Source organism: Neofelis nebulosa, chromosome 2 (genome assembly GCF_028018385.1).
Source record: "Neofelis nebulosa isolate mNeoNeb1 chromosome 2, mNeoNeb1.pri, whole genome shotgun sequence".
Classification (NCBI taxonomy): domain Eukaryota; kingdom Metazoa; phylum Chordata; class Mammalia; order Carnivora; family Felidae; genus Neofelis; species Neofelis nebulosa.
This window is the reverse complement of record NC_080783.1, coordinates 176430900-176448215: the sequence shown is the minus strand read 5'-3', so window position 1 is coordinate 176448215 and position 17316 is coordinate 176430900. Positions and strand designations below refer to the sequence as shown.

General features: G+C 39.2%; 1 protein-coding gene across 6 annotated transcripts in view; it reads left to right on the top strand.

Annotated features, from left to right (window-relative positions):
* The first annotated feature begins 38 nt into the window (after nucleotides 1-38).
* PRKAA2 (protein kinase AMP-activated catalytic subunit alpha 2) overlaps nucleotides 39-17316 on the top strand; it is a 91362-nt gene continuing 74084 nt past the window's right edge. Inside the window, exon 1 of one of the 6 annotated variants that reach the window (XM_058717280.1) lies at nucleotides 39-261. In XM_058717280.1, the coding sequence (XP_058573263.1) occupies nucleotides 168-261 (94 nt within the window). In that variant the 5' untranslated portion in view covers nucleotides 39-167. Of the gene's footprint in view, nucleotides 262-530; nucleotides 658-17316 lie in introns of those variants that run through there. The other 5 variants (XM_058717275.1, XM_058717279.1, XM_058717274.1 and 2 more) reach the window with 5 other exon arrangements.

The window sequence follows — 17316 nt, the reverse complement described above, 5'->3', positions numbered from 1 at the left end:
GCGCGCCGCGCCCGCCCCGCGCCCCTCGGCGACTCGGGCCTCCCCCCACCCCCCCCGCCGCGGGCCCGCTGCACTGTGGGTAGGCGGCGGCCACACTGAGGAGCCCGCGGCGGCGGCCGCACTCGCACTGAGGAGCCGGCGGCGGAGCGAGGCTGCGCGCGCCGAAGATGGCTGAGAAGCAGAAGCACGACGGGCGGGTGAAGATCGGACACTACGTGCTGGGTGACACGCTGGGCGTCGGCACCTTCGGCAAAGTGAAGAGTTGAGTACGCGCCGGAGGCCGCCGCGCGGGGCTGTCCGCTCGCAGGAGGCCGGGCCGGGCGGCGGGAGCCCGGCGCGCCCAGGGCCACGGGCGGGCGCGGGCCTGGCGGCAGGTGGAGGGGCCCGGGAGCCCCGCGAGGGCGGGCGTGGGGGCGGCGGCGGGGACGACGGCGGGCCCGGGGTGTGACCGGCGGTCTGTGCCCGGGTGGGTGACGCCGGAGGTCGGGCTGGGGGGCAGGGTGCCTTGCAGCGGAGTCGGTGTGGGCGGCGCCGGGGAGTAAGACCCGGTGCCGGTGAGCGAGTTTCCAGCGCCTCAGGTGCCTTGCTGGGTGCTTCGCGTGTGAGCTCATTTCATCCTTGCGGCGACTCGGCGCAGGTGTTGTCCTCACCTTGAAGGTGGGAAAACGGGGACCCCTAGAGGTTTGGGAACGAGCCCAAGGTCACACCGAAATTGGCAGAAGCAGGATGAGGTGCAAAATGTCTTCCAGCACTGGCCAGGCCGGGAGGTGCCTGCCGTCCGACGCTCGTGCTCCGGGACTCGGGTTGGTGGGGCGGACGCTTTCGGGCAGGTTCCCAGGGCCTGCAGGTGGGGGCGTGAACGCAGGGAGGCCGCTGCAGCGGGTCTGGGCTCGGTTAGATCTGGGGGTCTCAAGGGTGCTTGGCGTGTGGAAAGAAGTCTAGGAAGGCTTCTGGAATGGGGACAGATTAAAGGTTCCTTGGTGTTGGCCCTCGGCCCGTGCCGGGCTCAGGAGGCCAGAACTGCTAAGACCTGTCCAGCTGAGGTCTGTTTTCTTGGTGATGGGATCCCATTTTGGGTGTAGAGAAACAGGCTGCTTTTGAATGTCATTTTATTTTATTTTTTTACTTGTTACTAGTTAAGCATTGAACCTTTTTTTTTTTTTTTTTGGATGTTAATAGGAGTCACATGGGGTTTTATTAATCTGTCCTCTCTTCAGAATTAGAGCCAGCTTATTAGAAATACTTTCCATTGGACTGTTGTAAATCCAGAATTACAAGTCAAACGTCAGCTTTTTTCTTTTGCTGTAGGCAGTCTGAGATTTTACTCTCAGGCCTTTAGTTCCCTGTAAACTTCATATTTTAAGCCTCAAGTCAAAGGTTAAATAGGTAGAAGGAACTCGTTCATTCCCGTGGCATAGATCATCTTATTGCACGTGTCTTATGCTGTTTTATTCGGAAGGCACTTGCCGAGCACCTGCTGTGTGCTAGACATCATTCTAGGCGGTGGGGATACAATAAGGAACACAGCCACATTAAAATCTCTCCTTTGGGGCACCTGGGTGGCTCAGTTGGTTAAGCCACCGACTTCGGCTCAGGTCATGATCTCGCATCGCGGTCTGTGAGTTCGAGCCCCGCATGGGGCTCTGTGCTGACAGCTCAGACCCTGGAGCCTACTTTGGATTCTATGTCTCCCCCTCTCTCTACCCCTCCCCTGCTCAAGGTCTGTCTCTCTGTCTCTGGATAATAAATGAACGTTAAAAAAAAATTAAGTAAAATCTCTCCTTTTGTGGAGCTTATGTTCTAGTAGGAGGAGACAAAAGATCAGAATATATGTGTAAAATATGTAGTCTGTTTGGTGCTACTGAGAAGAATGAATCAGGGAGGAGAGAGTGAGTTTTGTGAGGTTAGCAGTTTTCAATAAGGTGGTCAGGCCAAGTCTCACAGACAAGGTGGTATTTGTGTAAAGACCTGAAAAGTTTATAAAAATCTTTGAAGTACTATGTGCGCCATAAAGTCCTGGGGTATTATGAAAGGCTTCCTAGAGCGGCTAGCCAAGAGGATATATTTAGGATGAATATAGGAAGATCCAAGCATTAGATTCATGCCTGTAAGGTTGCTTGCCATTCAGTGTCATTACTGAGGGCTACCGTGTCATGACATGATCCATTTACTCAAGCAAGCTGTGCCTCTGCCATCTGGGCATGTATACCCTCAAAGTTATATAACTTACCCTGCATCCTTTCAAACTGTGTTAAAATGTTTGTCGCTTTGAATTCTTACATAATTTGAATGTAGATGAAAACACCCATCAGATTAACTGGCCCATTGTCAAAGGACGACTTAAATCTCTTTTGTATATACTCTTGAGCAGCTTCCAGGCACTGGCTTCTTAAAATATAAACCAGTGGAAGGTACGCTGATTTATGAGAAATCCTTTTCCTGGAGGGCCCAGTCTAATGAACAGTCGGAGGAGTGTTTTTAACACCATGTTGGAGCCTCTCTAAAGTTAGACTGTGATTTCCCATCCCGGATTAGAAGTAGTACAGTTGCTCAATAAAAATGGTAGAAATTGTTGTAGTCAGTCTTATTTAATTATTCAGGGGACAACAAACAAAAGTACACGTATTTTTAAAAACTTGTATTTTTGGGGGCGTCTGGGTGGCTCAGTCGGTTCAGTGTCCAGCTCAGGTCATTATTTCACAGTTTGTGAGTTCAAAGCCCACATGAGGCTCTCTGCTGTCATCGTGGAGCCTGCTTGGGATCCTCTGCCTCCCTCTCCCCCTCCCTCACTCTCTCTCTCTCTCTCTCTCTCAAAAATAAACATTTAAAAATGTATTTTTTAAAAAGAGAAATACACCTTTATAGAGGCATGTCTACGTATCATAAAATTCACCCATTTCAAATATATGATTCATTAATTTTTAGTAACTTTATTGATGATGCAGCCATCATCATAGATGGAACCAACATCAACTTTAAAACATTTTTATCACCACAGTAAGATCCCTCATGTTCATTTACAGTTCATCTTTGTTCCCACCAGAAGCCTCAGGAAACCCTTAATCTGTTTTCTGTCTGAATAAACTTTGTTTCTCTGGACACTTCTGATAAATAGGATCATTCAATATGGAGTCTTTCATATTTCCTTTAACGATGTGTTTAGGCTTATGCATGAGGTAACGTGTCAATAGTTTATTCCTTTTTATTGCTAAATAATGTTCCATTGTGTGGACATGCCACTTTCTGCCTGTACATTGACCAGTTGATGGACACTGTTTTCAGTTTGGGGCTATTACAATAATGCTACCACAGGAATGCCTCGGTGACTCAGTCAGTTAAGCGTCCGACTTCGGCTCAGGTCATGATCTCATGGTCTGTGAGTTCGAGCCCCACATCAGGCTCTGTGCTGACAGCTCAGAGCCTGGAGCCTGCTTTGGATTCTGTGTCTCCCTCTCTCTCTGCCCCTCCCCTGTTTGCGCTCTGTCTGTCTGTCTCTCTCTCTCAAAGATAAAAATGTTAAAAAAAAATTTACAAATAATGCTACCACAAATATTTGGATGCAAATCTTTGGGCACATGTTTTCATATATCTTGGTCAGGTACCTAGGAGAAGAATTGTTGGGACATATCATAGTTTGTATGTTTAGCTTTTTGAAAAACTGCAAACTTTTCAAAAGTGGTTGTACCATTTTGCTATCCTACCCACAATGTATGAAAGTTCTCCTTTCTCTACATCCTTACCAACATTTGTTGTTGTGTGTTTGAAAGGCATTTTGATGGGTGCAAATGGTGTCCTTTGTGGCTTTAATTTGCATTTGTTAATGATTAATGATACTATCTTCAGATACTTATTAGCCATATATTTATTGTCTTGGGTGAGATATCTCTTCATATCTTTTGCTCATCTCATGAGCTGAATTATAAGAATTCTTTACAAATTTTGGGTCCAAGTCCCTTATTGGATGCAGTTTGTAAATATTTTCTCCTAATCTGTTTGACTTTTCATTTTCTTAATGGTGTCTTTTGAAGTTTAAAAGTTTTGAATTTTCATGAGGTCCAATTTATTGATTCTTGTTTTTATGGACCTTGCTTTTGATGCTATATCCAAGAAATCTTTGCTTTAGATCTCAAGGATTTTCTCTAACGTTGTGTTCTAAATATTTTGTTTTAGCCCTCACATTTAAGTGTATGACCCATTTTGAGTTAATTTTTGAGTATAAGAGGAGGTTCTAAGATCAGCTTTTTGAATGAATACCCAGTTGTTCCAGTACAATTGAAATGTATTGAAAACATATTTTTAATTCTTATATAGATTTAGACCTTGTAAAGTTAATTTCTACTAAATAACTTAATGATAGATGATTTAGTTTTTTTTTTTTAAGTTTTTTATTTGAGAGAGAGAGGTAGAGAATCTCAAGCAGGCTCCATGCCATCAGCACAGAGCCCGACGTGGGGTTCACCTCAGTAACTGTGAAATCATGACCTGAGCCCAAATCAAGAGTTGGACACTTAACTGACTAAGCCATTAAGGTGCCCCGGTGATTTGGTTTTATATGGTTTTAAAAACATGGAAATGGAAGAGTAAGTAGCATTATTTTGGTGTGTGACTTTTCTCTTTAACTGTTAGGCTAATTACAGATTTTTAAGATTTAACTTGGTGTATCAACTTATAGGCCAACGTTAGGTACGATAAGCAAAAATTGAAAGTGGCATAATTTTCATTTGATAGCACTTGTTTCAAGTCATTTTTTAAAGTATAAAGAACTTTTCTTTGTGCTGTTAAATAATGAAAGGTTTATTTAAAAAGTTCTAAACTGATTTTCTCCATTGTTTTGTTAGATTACCAGAGAAGTGCTATGGAAACAAGTGATGTAGGCTGACAGAACTTAAAAGTAATGCTTTTTATCTACTTAAATTTTTTCTCCACATTGATTTAGTTCATATTCTTTCCAGGGTAGGGTAGAACTGCTTGAGAACTGTTTAAGAGCTCTTGGATTGGGACTTGTTCAGCTCTTATCTCAATAGTAAAGATGATAGAAATACAAGAATAGATTTGTTGTTTGTGTTATACAAAGACTGATTCAAGAATATATGTAATACAATGCTAATTATTTATTTGAAAAGCAGCCTGCGTTTTCAAGGTGAGTACTGATAGATTTGGTTTATGAAATATTTACTCTTTGTCAGAAGACACCACTGGATACTTTGCAATCACATTAGCCTTTTTCTAGCTAGTAGTTTCATCAAGGAATTACCTTCTCTGTTTTTCAGATAGTTCTGTGAATGGCCCACAGACTTGGCTTTCAGGAAATTGTACTAATTCCCCACTTATTTATTTACTGTTTCCTCACTTAACAGGAAAGATAAGCAGATGGAATTTTTATTACATTTTTTAAGTAGGCTTCATGCCCGGTGTGGAGCTTGAACCCACAACTCTGAGATCGAGACCTGAGCTGTGATCAAGAGTCCGAGGCTTAAGTGAGCTCCCCAGGTGCTGCTTTTTATTACATTTTTAAAAACAAGCAGTGTTACATTTTTTGAAATATAACGAGTTCTAAATCATAAGTTGAATATTGGACAACTACCTGGTCAGTTGGTGGACCAGAATGTTGTACCTGTGGCACACTGGCCCCTGCTGGGATTGTTTTTGACTTCCTGGGCCTTGTTTTCTTTTTCTCCTAAAGGAGAGCGCTGGAACATGTAATCTGTTGGATCCTTTCCAACTTTAAACTGATTTTTAGAAAGATTTAATTCCTCCAAATGGGTATTTTTAATTGTTCCTTCTCGATTAATGGAAATTTGAGTTACTGAAGACCAGAGTGGAAATGTAGATGTAATGGAGAACAAAAGAAAAGGGAAACACATCTGTAACAATTTAGTGATAAAAGCTACAACTCAAGGGGCACCTGGGTGGTTCAGTTGGTTAAGCCTCTGACCAGCTCAGGTCATGATCTCACTGCTCATGAGTTTGAGCCCCATCCTGGGCTCTGTGCTGACAGCTTGAAGCCGGGAGCCTGCTTCAGATTTTGTCTCCCTCTCTCTGTCCCTCCCCTGCTCAAGCTCTTGTCTGTCAGTATCTCTCTCTCTCTCTCTCAAATATAAACATTAAAAAAAAAAAAAAGCCACAACTAGACTCAGTTTTTTAATATTTTAAGTACTATAAAATCCATTTGATTTTATTTATTCCCCAGAATAATCTTGAGTTTGTTATTATCTCCATTTTACAAATGACAAAATTGAGAATCCTATACCTTAAGTGACTTGCTCAAGGTCACCGTGCTAGGTAAGTGGCAGAATTGGCAATCATAAGCCAGATTTTCTGACTCCAGAGTCTGTGTTCCATGCAGTGTAAAGTCAAGATGCATAGTGTGTTGTTTTGAGTTTTAAATCTACAAGAATGTAATTTCACATATCTGTAGGTATTCATCAAGTATTAAAAAAGATTGATGTTTCATTTTAGTTCGCATTTAGAATAAAATTGTTCTTTGAAAATCCATCATACGCATGATTAAAATTTATTTTTTCATATTCCTAACTTTAATGCCTTAATCCATTCCTTATATGGATGAATATACTGAATTCTGACAGTTTTAAACCAAATTCCTTGTAAATACCAGGTAGTTCAGTTTTTTCTTATTATGAAAGTAACCCTGACTAAAGATTACCAGTAACCTTTAGTAACCAAAGTAAAGAGAACTTACAAAAACGATTTGATGTCCTAGAAGGAACATAGGTCTAAGAAGTCTTTAGCCCTGGATTTTAATTCCATTTTACCACTAGTTATATGGCTTTGGGAAAACTAGTAACCTTCTTTGAGCCTGTTTCCTCCTTTGCAAAATGGCAATAACAGCATTCGGCCTACTGCCTTCTAGAATTTTTATGAGGATTAAATGAGGTACATAACATGGCTTTAAGAATGATAAAGTGGCAGTGTTGTGAAGATGCCTGGGTGCATGGGTGTTGTGAATCAATTCTGCACTCTCTGTGAAGTGTTAGTGTTTGCTGTGTTCAAATATGCCTTCAGTTCTGATAGAGACTGGAGACAGAGCTGTAACAATTTGCCCCTGTTTTTTGGATGCCTACATTGAAGGAAGTTCTAAATGACTAACTTGCTTGTGTTATGTGATAATTACTAATTTTTTTTTTATTGAAATGCAGTTGTTTTTGGGTAAGTCATGTAATTTTTTTCCCCACAAACATGAAAAATGACTAAAATAAGAAAAAGGCAAGTAATAGTGGATGTTCATATAACTTACTAGCTGAACTGATTTTACTTTTAAAATTATTCAGATTCTAAGCAAGTGTTAAACAGTAGTTCCAAATAATAAAGATATATTTCTACTCAAGTACTAGAAGGTTAGTGTTTAGGGGCTCCTGGGTGGCTCAAGTCAGTTAAAACGTCCAACCTCGGCTCAGGTCATGATCTCATGGTTTGTGAGTTCGAGCCCCACGTCTGACTCTGTGTTGACAGCGTGGAGCCTGGTTGGGATTCTGTGTCTCCCTCTCTCTCTGCCCCTCCCCTGCTCTCTCTGTCTCTCTCTCAAAAATAAATAAATGTTAAAAAAATTTTTTTAGAAGGTTAGTGTTTGAATCAAAATCAATTCAGTGGTATCTCTCAAAAATTGGATAAATGATGTGGTATTTAGACTTTTTTTCCCCTTGACTTCTGTATGGCGTAGATGATTTCAGCATTGATAATTTGGTCCTTAATTTCTGAATGGATTTTGTTCCTTTTGTGTAATCAGTTCACGGGACTCTCAGAAGAGGTTTTTTCCCTTAAGAAACAATGTTAAAAATGGTGGATAGGTTCAAAGTAAGTGCACAAAGGCAACATGGTATATAGTACAGCCACCATTGGATTTGGAAGACCTGGGGTGGAACGTTTGCTATGTTGTATGCCCGCTGAGTGGCCTTAAACTAAAGTCACTTGATCTGTAAAAAAAGGGAATAATACCACATGTTCTCTTACATTGTTGTGAGAAGAACATGAAAAAATGTAGGTGAAGAGACCCTCATAAGTCCTTAACTCTTATGTAATTTTATGTAAGTAGGTCTTATGTATATAAACCCCATAATTAGTTGAATTCTGAGAATAGCCTGGGATCTGGTTCTGAGACCAGAAGTTTATTTAATGAGGGGGAGGAAGACTTTACGATCTTCTGTTTAGTGTTTCCCAGCTCTCTTCTGATATTTTTTTCTGATGTGTTCAGAAAACTCTGAGTCTCTAGATACTGCTCACTATCACCCTCTCCTATACACTACTCCCTGTGCATAGGTGTGAACGTGTAACTGACTTATATTCCAGATCCTGTGGCTGCAATCACAGATCTCTTGAGAAAAGGAGGCAGAAGTTAGGAGAAGGAAAAGAATGTGAGCAGCAGCTGGCATTTTTTATTTATAAAGGGTCATTTTTAAGGCTCTACTTAGAGTAGAACCAAAATTAATACAGTTCATTTTTTTAAACTACAGAAAATGCACTTTGTGTTCAAAATGTCTTTGTACCAAACTTTCTCTTAGTATATGTGTGTAAATTTAGAGAGGATTTTGGAAGTTTGATCATAGACTGAAGTAATTACTTCAGTTCTGTGGACTTTATCCCTCTCCCATGCTGACACAGCACTGCTTATAGTGTTTCTTTGTTTGTTTGTTTGTTTGTTTGTTTTGGTAAAAACATGCCACAATATTAATTTATCTTGTCATCCATGTTAGTTTTCCTTAAAACATTTGGTAGTATTTGTAATGGTGACACCCATTTATTCTTCTGGGATTCTTGTACTTTCCTTGATGATAGGGAAAATATTTCATAGAGAAAGTAATTTTTTTTAAGTCAGGCTGATAATTTAATTTGACTTAGCAGAAGATCTAATCTCAAATCCTTTAAGAGATAACGAGTAAGTGGGTAGCACAAGATTCTTAAAATACTCTGTGTTATAAGTAGAGCAAATCTACCTAGTATATGTATCAGATAAAAACATAAGAGCACCTTGAATCAGGTTGAATGGATTTTTATCTGTTAAATGGCTGAAATGCATATACAAAGCAATGTGTTTATTTTGAAATGTGGTGAGCCATTTTATTTTTAGTATAGTGTATTAAGGAAAGAATTTCAGGCAGCTCTTATCTCTGCTAATAATAGAAACCTTTTTCACCCCTTCAAGGGAACAGTATTCTTGCTTAAGTGCTGTCTTACCTTTAACCATGTTTGCCTCTGATAAATTTTACCGTATTTTTTTAGGTGGTGCCTTTATTTTTAAAGTGGTAATCTTTGTAAACCTGCCATTAGGTTTTTTTTTTTTTTAAACAACCTTTTATATGGTTAAGGAAAATGGTCAAATCTTGCAATAAACATGTCTCAGTCTGAATGCCCATGTATTAACTTACTAAGATACTTCTTTTCAGAAAATTTTCTTCATATTATTTATACAGTCTTATGTAGTATTAAATACATGGTCAGTAGTATTAAATATATGTTCACATTTAACGTCTCTTAACTCCTAAATTATGAATTAGTTATAAGGTAGTTTATCTAGTTGTCATAATTGAAAATCATGGAATTAAAAAATTTGAATATATCATAATTTTTTTCCAAATTCTTATTTTACTTGATAAATACTATAAATATCAGTTAATTTCATTTTCTTTTTAAAGGTGTTTGAATATAGTTTGGCACTATATGGTATTCCATACTTCACTTCTCCCAGGCTTAGTTAATGAGTTAATACAACTGATATGTACTTAGCATTTACTGTGCTTAGTCATTTTGGATTTTACGCAGAATATTTTTACCAGTATTAAAAATGTGGCAATGATGCTGCTACAGCTGATTTACTAATTTAAAACAAAGTGGGAAATATTCATTGGGAATTTACCTAAATGAATCTTGTCTCACATTTGAATTCTAAGTCAAATATATGATGAATCCACCTTTTACTCAGATTGATATCAGCTTCTACCTAGTGCTCTACTAACTCACCGTTAGACAGTGTAACAGTTATACCCTATGTTGTAAACTTGATTTCAGCAAGAATTTGACTTTGTGTCTTACAATAACTTTGTGGATAAGATGAAGAAATGTGCTGTGTGTGGTTTATTGCTGCTGAATAACTATTCCCAAAGAAACCAGGTGTCATCCTAAGGGGAAATCTTGGACCTTGACTCTATTTAATTAGTAATATTTCCTATTTGGGATGGTACAAAGCTAGATGAGGCGATTAATAGACAAATTACAAAAGCAGAATTTAAATTTATATTAACACTTAGACTGCTGTGCAAAAACCAAGAAGGTGAAATTGAATAGGGGCAAGTGTAAAATCTAGCACTTAAGTTACAAACAAGGAAGAAGTGCATAAAAGACTAGAACAGTTTGACACTTGTTCTTGAAATGTTGGAGTTTAGCTGACTATGAGCTGAGGAAGTATATGTTTTGAATGCTTTAAATGTAAAACTTGTTACCACATGGAAAATAGATGTATAGAGACCATATTAGCTGGTAGTTTTAGAGGTAGTGTAGTTCTGTACTTGGGATTAATTTAAATTTTGAATATTGAATTCATTTTTTGGCACTACAATATGCAAAACTTAGCCAATCATATTTCAGAGAATGACCCTTATAATTAGGAAGCCCCAAAAGAATGCCATGTGAAATACAGTAAAGGAAACATTTTTTATACTATAGAAAATGTATTTTCAGTGTGATAGATGTTTTTGAATAGCTGAAGTACCATCATCTAGCAAAAGGAGTCACCATGTTCAGTGATGTTTTGAAGGATATAGCTAGTACTATTGGGTGAATATTTTAAGAGGCAAATTATAATCCAGAATAATGAGGATCTTTCTGTCAAGGAGCTTGTTTAGGAATGGTACAACTTATACTCTAAATCAGTTAGGTTTCTTTTTTTTTTTTAATTTTTTTCTTAATGTTTATTTTTGAGAGAGAAAGCACAAGAGGGGGATGGGTAGAGAAAGAGGGAGACACAGAATCCGAGGCAGGCTCCAGGCTCTGCGTTGTCAGCACAGAGCCTGATGTGGGACTTGAACCCACAAAGTGCCAGTTCATGACCTGAGCTGAAGTCAGGCACTCAACCGACTGAGCCACCCACACGTCCCCAGATCGGTTAGATTTCTGTCATTGACACATTTACTTAGATCCTGTATGGTTAGCTATCAAAATTGTTGCCACAAAATTCCTATTTTGAATGGAAGGTTGGCATAAATAATTTATAAAGTTCTTTTTAACTTCAATATTCTATTAGTGCATGAACATTTTTTCTAATGTGATTAACTTCCACACCTGCTGTGACTTTAAACTTGTATCAAATCAACCTTCTAGTCAAGAACAATTAGAAAATTTGGAGGAAATGAAAAAAATCTGTTTGAAGTCAGCCAAGACTTGGGTGGTCAGTGTCCCAGTGAGAAGAAAAAGGTATTGGAGTGAGTCTGATACTTTGGCTTTTCTCTTGGTCATTTGCTAATTTGTAATTATGGTACATGTGAAAAGCCAAACAGATAGCAGTGGCTAAAAGGCAGAAAAGATGAGCAGAACTTGAGTCTTGGTGAGAAGGCAGTTGACAACTTATCAAGAAGGAGAGCCCCTCGTAAACAGTTGGGTTTCTGGTTGCAGCCCTCTGAGGACCGAAATCCTTTTTAGAATCAGCTTAACTTCACACTTATTAAGATGATCTCCTTCCTATCTTTATTCTTTGGCGGAAATAAAATCATCTGGAGCTTGTACAGTTTTTTCATGTACGGTGTTCAACATTCTAGGAGACAAGGCCAAGATAACAGGAACAGACTCATGGGTGATTCAGATATTAAAGTTATCAGACATGGACTTTAAAATAACTTATATGTTAAAGATGGAGAATTTTAGCAGAGATCTAGAATCTATAAAAATAGGGAATTCTGTAACTGGAAAATATAATAATTGAGTTAGGACTCCATGGATGCTTTAAAGCAAATTAGATTGTGTTGCAGAGAGAATTGTGAACTGGAAGAAAAGTCAGAAGAAACATCCAGACTGAACCATAGGGAGACAAAGTGATAGAAAGTGAAAGAGACCTATAGAAATAACAGTGAAAAGTCTAACACGTGTTAATGGAACCTGTAGAGAAAAAAGTCATTGTAGGCTTAAGGTTTTTTTCCCCCTTGTAGAAAGGTGACCTCAGACGTACTTTCTTCTTCTTTTTTTTAATTTATTTTTTTAAATGTTTATTTATTTTTGAAGGGGAGAGAGACAGAATGTGAGGTGGGGGAGGGGCAGAGAGAGAGGGAGACAAAGAAACCAAAACAGGCTCCAGGCTCCCAGCTGTCAGCACAGAACCCGATGTGGGGCTCAAACTCACAAACTGTGTGATCATGACCTGAGCTGAAATCAAGAGTTGGACACTGAACCAGTTGAGCCACCCAAGTGCTCCTACCTTCTTTTAATGTAGTTTCTTTTAACATATACCAAGATACCAAGATGTGATTTCTCAGTTCTGTTACCACACACCAGTGTTCACTTTGAAAATGACCTGTGATTGTTGAATTACATGTGGACTGGGAGGTCTCTGAGGGGACATGTAATACTCCAAAGAACTGTATTACTACCTCACTGTTTCACCAGCATTAAACTTGTGTAGAAAAAGATACTCCAGCTCCCCTTTATGATGTCTCTTCTAATTCAATGCACCCCCTGTGGGAGGCTTAGAAGCTGCATGAGGGGACAGTTATTTGATGTGGTTACTGTTTGAGGCTTACAAATGCTGGAGTAGATTTTATCCATTCATGTGAGTGTCATCCCCCACAACCTCTTCTGTCTGTGTGATATGGGCTCTGGGAAGCAGGGATTAGATATTTTAACTCCTGATGAAGATGTGTTTGTTTCTACCATACTGATAGGCTGTTTCTAGTCCTAATTCTTTCTAAAAAACTAAAACTGGTATTAGATTACTACCAATTGCGTCCTGTGAGCATGGATGTTATTTTGAACATAAGACCACTGATGATCCTAAGACTGGGGCACTGTGCAGGTCCAGAAGGAAGGAGACAGGGAATTGGGGAAGTAGCAGTATTTGAAGAGACAATGGCAGACAGTTTTCCAAGTCTGATAAACACATCAAACCATAGATTCAAAGCTTATGAACCTCAAGCAGAATAAATGTAGGAAAATCATTCCTAGGTACATCATTGAAAAACTGCTTAAAACTGGTTCCCTTTGCTTCAGGCTTTCCTGTAATGGAGTGGACTGCATCTGTTTGCACAGAAATGGGAGAAAGTGTTGAGAAAAAATCTTAAAAGTAGTCAGGAGATACTGTCTTCCAAAGGAACAATAAGCTAATTTTCTGAACAAAGCAAGGACACAGTAGAATAATATTCTGTTCCACCTATAATTTAAAAAAATTTTCTTAATGGGGCGCCTGGGTGGCGCAGTCGGTTAAGCGTCCGACTTCAGCCAGGTCATGATCTCGCGGTCCGTGAGTTCGAGCCCCGCGTCAGGCTCTGGGCCGATGGCTTCGAGCCTGGAGCCTGTTTCCGATTCTGTGTCTCCCTCTCTCTCTGCCCCTCCCCCGTTCATGCTCTGTCTCTCTCTGTCCCCCCCCAAAAAATAAATAAAAACGTTGAAAAAAAAAATTAAAAAAAATTTTTTTCTTAATGTTTATTTTTGAGAGAGACAGCATGAACAGGGGAGGGACAGAGAGAGAGGCAGACACAGAATCTGAAGCAGGCTCCAGGCTCTAGGCTCTGAGCTGTCAGCACACAGCCCGACGCGGGGCTCCAACCCATGAGCTGTGAGATCATGACCTGAGCTGAAGTCAGACACTTAACTGACTGAGCCACCCAGGCGCCCCCTGTTCAACCTATAATTTTGTAATACTTTGTAATATTTTATAATATTTTTCAAAATTGTAAAATTTTGTGATGTAATTTTGTAACATCTTTTCAGCCTATAATTTTGTACCCGACAAAAATATCCTTCAAAAATAAAGGCAAAATACATTTCAGATGAGCATAATTTGAGGGAATTCACCTGCAGACCCATAGTAAAGGAAATACCAAAGGGAATTCTTTGAGGCAGAAAGAAAATGATACTTTCCCAAATGGAAGCAGGAGGAAATGAAGAGCATTGCAAAGGGTAAATATGTGGGTAACTAAACAGATACTGATGATACAAAATAATAACATCTTTTGAGATTTAAAATATATGCAGGAATTAAATGCAGCAACAGCAAAAGTGGGAGAGGAAGCATAGAGCTAATGTGTTCTGAAATTCTTGATTGTCTAGGAAATGGTAAAGATACTAATACTAATTTATATTAGACTCTGGTAAGTCAGAGTCTTACATTCGGGTCAGAGAAAATGAAATCTCTGGGGTAGCCATTGAAATGAAAACCTAAAGGCCTTAGGGGTAAAAAGTAGTTTGGTTCTCATTTTGTTTTGGAGAGAATGCTAAGTCATTCCACAGTTTTACTTTATTTTTTAAGTAAGCTCTACTCTCAGTGTGGGGCTTGAACTTCAGATCCCGAGATCAAGAGTCACCTGCTTTACTGACTGAGCCAGCCAGGCCACCCCCACAGTTTTACTTTAAAGAGAAATTTTATGGAACAGAAAGTTATGTTCAGTAAATATGTTAAACAAAAAACTATTCAGTTAGGGCCAGTTGATGGGCATAGAAAGGGAAGTGTTTGAAGATAGGAAAAGAAAGGAGGATGAATAAGGAGAAGAAAAAGCATGTAGAATAAGAGAAACACAGAGAGAAAATAGACACATTAAAGACCAGAGTTGGGGGGGGGGGCACCTGGGTGGCTCAGTCAGTTGAGTGTCCAGCTTCAGCTCAGGTCATGATATCATGGTCCATGGGTTCCAGCCCCACATCCGGCTCTGTGCTGACAGCTCAGAGCCTGGAGCCTGCTTCGGATTCTGTGTCTCTCTGTCTCTCCCCCTCGTCCATTCGCTCTCTCTCTTTCTCTCTCTCTCAAAAATAAGTAAACCTTAAAAAAAAGAAAAAAAGACCAGAGTTGGAAAGACAGAAGAGAGGGCATGGTTTAAGAAGCTTTGGGAGTGTTTCTGGAAGATTCTACCGTTCACATGGCATGAGGACATCTGTGCATGTTTTTATCTTTTCTCTGACCCGAATGTTAATACTCTCTCCAGCAGTTTTAAATATATACTGGAGAAATGTTTTTTTCTGACTCTGTAAATGATTCATCTTACATGATTATGTAAAAAGTAATTTGACTCTTGTGTGGAATTCTTGATTGACTTAAGTTTTAACGAAATACGTTAAGGCATTTAGAGTGTAAAGCCAGTATAAACATAAGTTTTAAAAATGAAGCTGAATACAGCATATCACGTAATCACTTTCAAAGAAATTAGCTGAAGAACAAGTCTGCCAAATGTTCTCATCTCCAGGCGTTCCTGATCTGTTTAAAATAGCACGTTTTCCCACCTCTACCCTGTCACTCATACTCTGCTTTATTTTCATTGTACTTCATTATACTACCATTGCATGTTTATCGTTTACGTTCTCCACCTGAATGCAAGTTCCATTTGTACCTGTGTTCTCAGCATTTGGAGCAATGTCTAGTACACATTAGACACTCAGAAAATATTTGTCAAATGAATGAATAAATGGATGCTCAGACCAACGGAGGGTAAAAACAAGTAGGAGGAAAAGGTCTTCAAGGATACAGGAGTTTGTTCTCTGAAATAAAATGGAGTGCATGTTACATATTGTATTATGGGACTGTGTCGTATTTTCTTGACATTTGGAGCTCTTGATGAATACCTTTAGTTTGATCCACAGCAAAGGCTACAGCCCTACCCCAGCCTGCATTTTAACAGCAATTTTTCTTACTTGATTATTCTCGTCCTTTGTCTCTCCTTTCTTAGCTTATCACCTACAACGAGGCTCCATCCCTTCATCACCCTAGTTTCTCAACTCAAGGGCTAGAGATAAAAGGATTAACATGTAGTAAGTGCTCTTGTTATGTTACAATCTAGGGACCCTGGTTATTGGGAGGTAAAATAGTGTGAATTTTGGGCTTGGGCAGATGTACCATCTTGCTGCTCACTGTTGTCTCATTCCTAATTGCTTCATCTGTAAGCTGGGTGTAGTCATATTTTATGGAATTCTGGGGATTAAATAAGACTTGTATATAAAGTGTTTAATAATTCTTGCTTAATCAGTGGTAGATAAGGAGGAATAAAGTTTTTTGCTTCCTGTTCAGAACTATCCTTGAGAGAACTGTAAAGGGCTTTCAGGGAAAGGAAATGTAGAGAAAAGCAGTGAGTCTGTGTTTTGTTTCACCAGGGGTGAGGAAGAAAGGAGCCTTGTGTTATTTTGGCAAAAGTCTGGTGATGGTAGGGATCAGAACACATGTGCCTCAGATGACTTTCCTGACTCCCGGAGCGAAAGCTCTTGATACAGATGAGTAAGGGTGGCTGATGCTTGTCAGGGCCCCGCTTGCTAACACATACAGTGTCTCTCAGACCTGTCGTAGCCTAAGTACAGATAGGGTGTCATCCAAACATTCCTTCTTAACTTTTTATTAGGCTGCACCGCATGTACAAAGAGGTACATGCATTGTAAGTGTTTTTTAACGAAATCCTCAGTGAATATTCACAAACTAAACGTATCCATATCACGGCTACTTAAACACACACAAAATGACCAGTATCCCACAAGCCCCTACTTTGTGTCCCATTTTGGTTACTGTTTCCATCGTCCACCCCCACCAAGGGTAACCACTATCCAGGGATTAGTTTCACCTATTTTTAAACTTTGTAGAAACAGTTCCATTTGCGCCTGGCTTCTTTCACTTGAGATTATGTCCGTGAGATTCTCCATGTTGCTGCATGTAGTTGTAATTTGTTAATTCTCATTGCTGTATGCTATTACGTTGAGACTACACCATTATTTATCCGTTCTGATACTGATGGGCATGTATGTGGCTGGTTTTTATATTTTGGTTATTATGAATAATGCTGCTTTAAACATTCTTCTAAGTCTTTTTTTCTATTTATAATATATTACTATATACATATGCATATTTAAAATCATCATATAAATGTTTTAGAAATGCCATTTTTTTCCTACTTTACATTTCAGAGTTTTGTCATTCCTGGGGCTACTTTTTGAATCATCTGCCGTAGTTTTCTAGAGTAACTATTCACTTTTGTTTAAGTTATTTTGAATTTGTGAACAATAGTATAACAAGTGGCCACTAATAAAACATGAGAGCTTTGGGTTTTTTCATTTGTCTTGTAGAGTTATGCTTAGGAACTTCACAATGTTGTAACCATACAGCATACTGCTTTTTAAAAAATCTTTTATCTT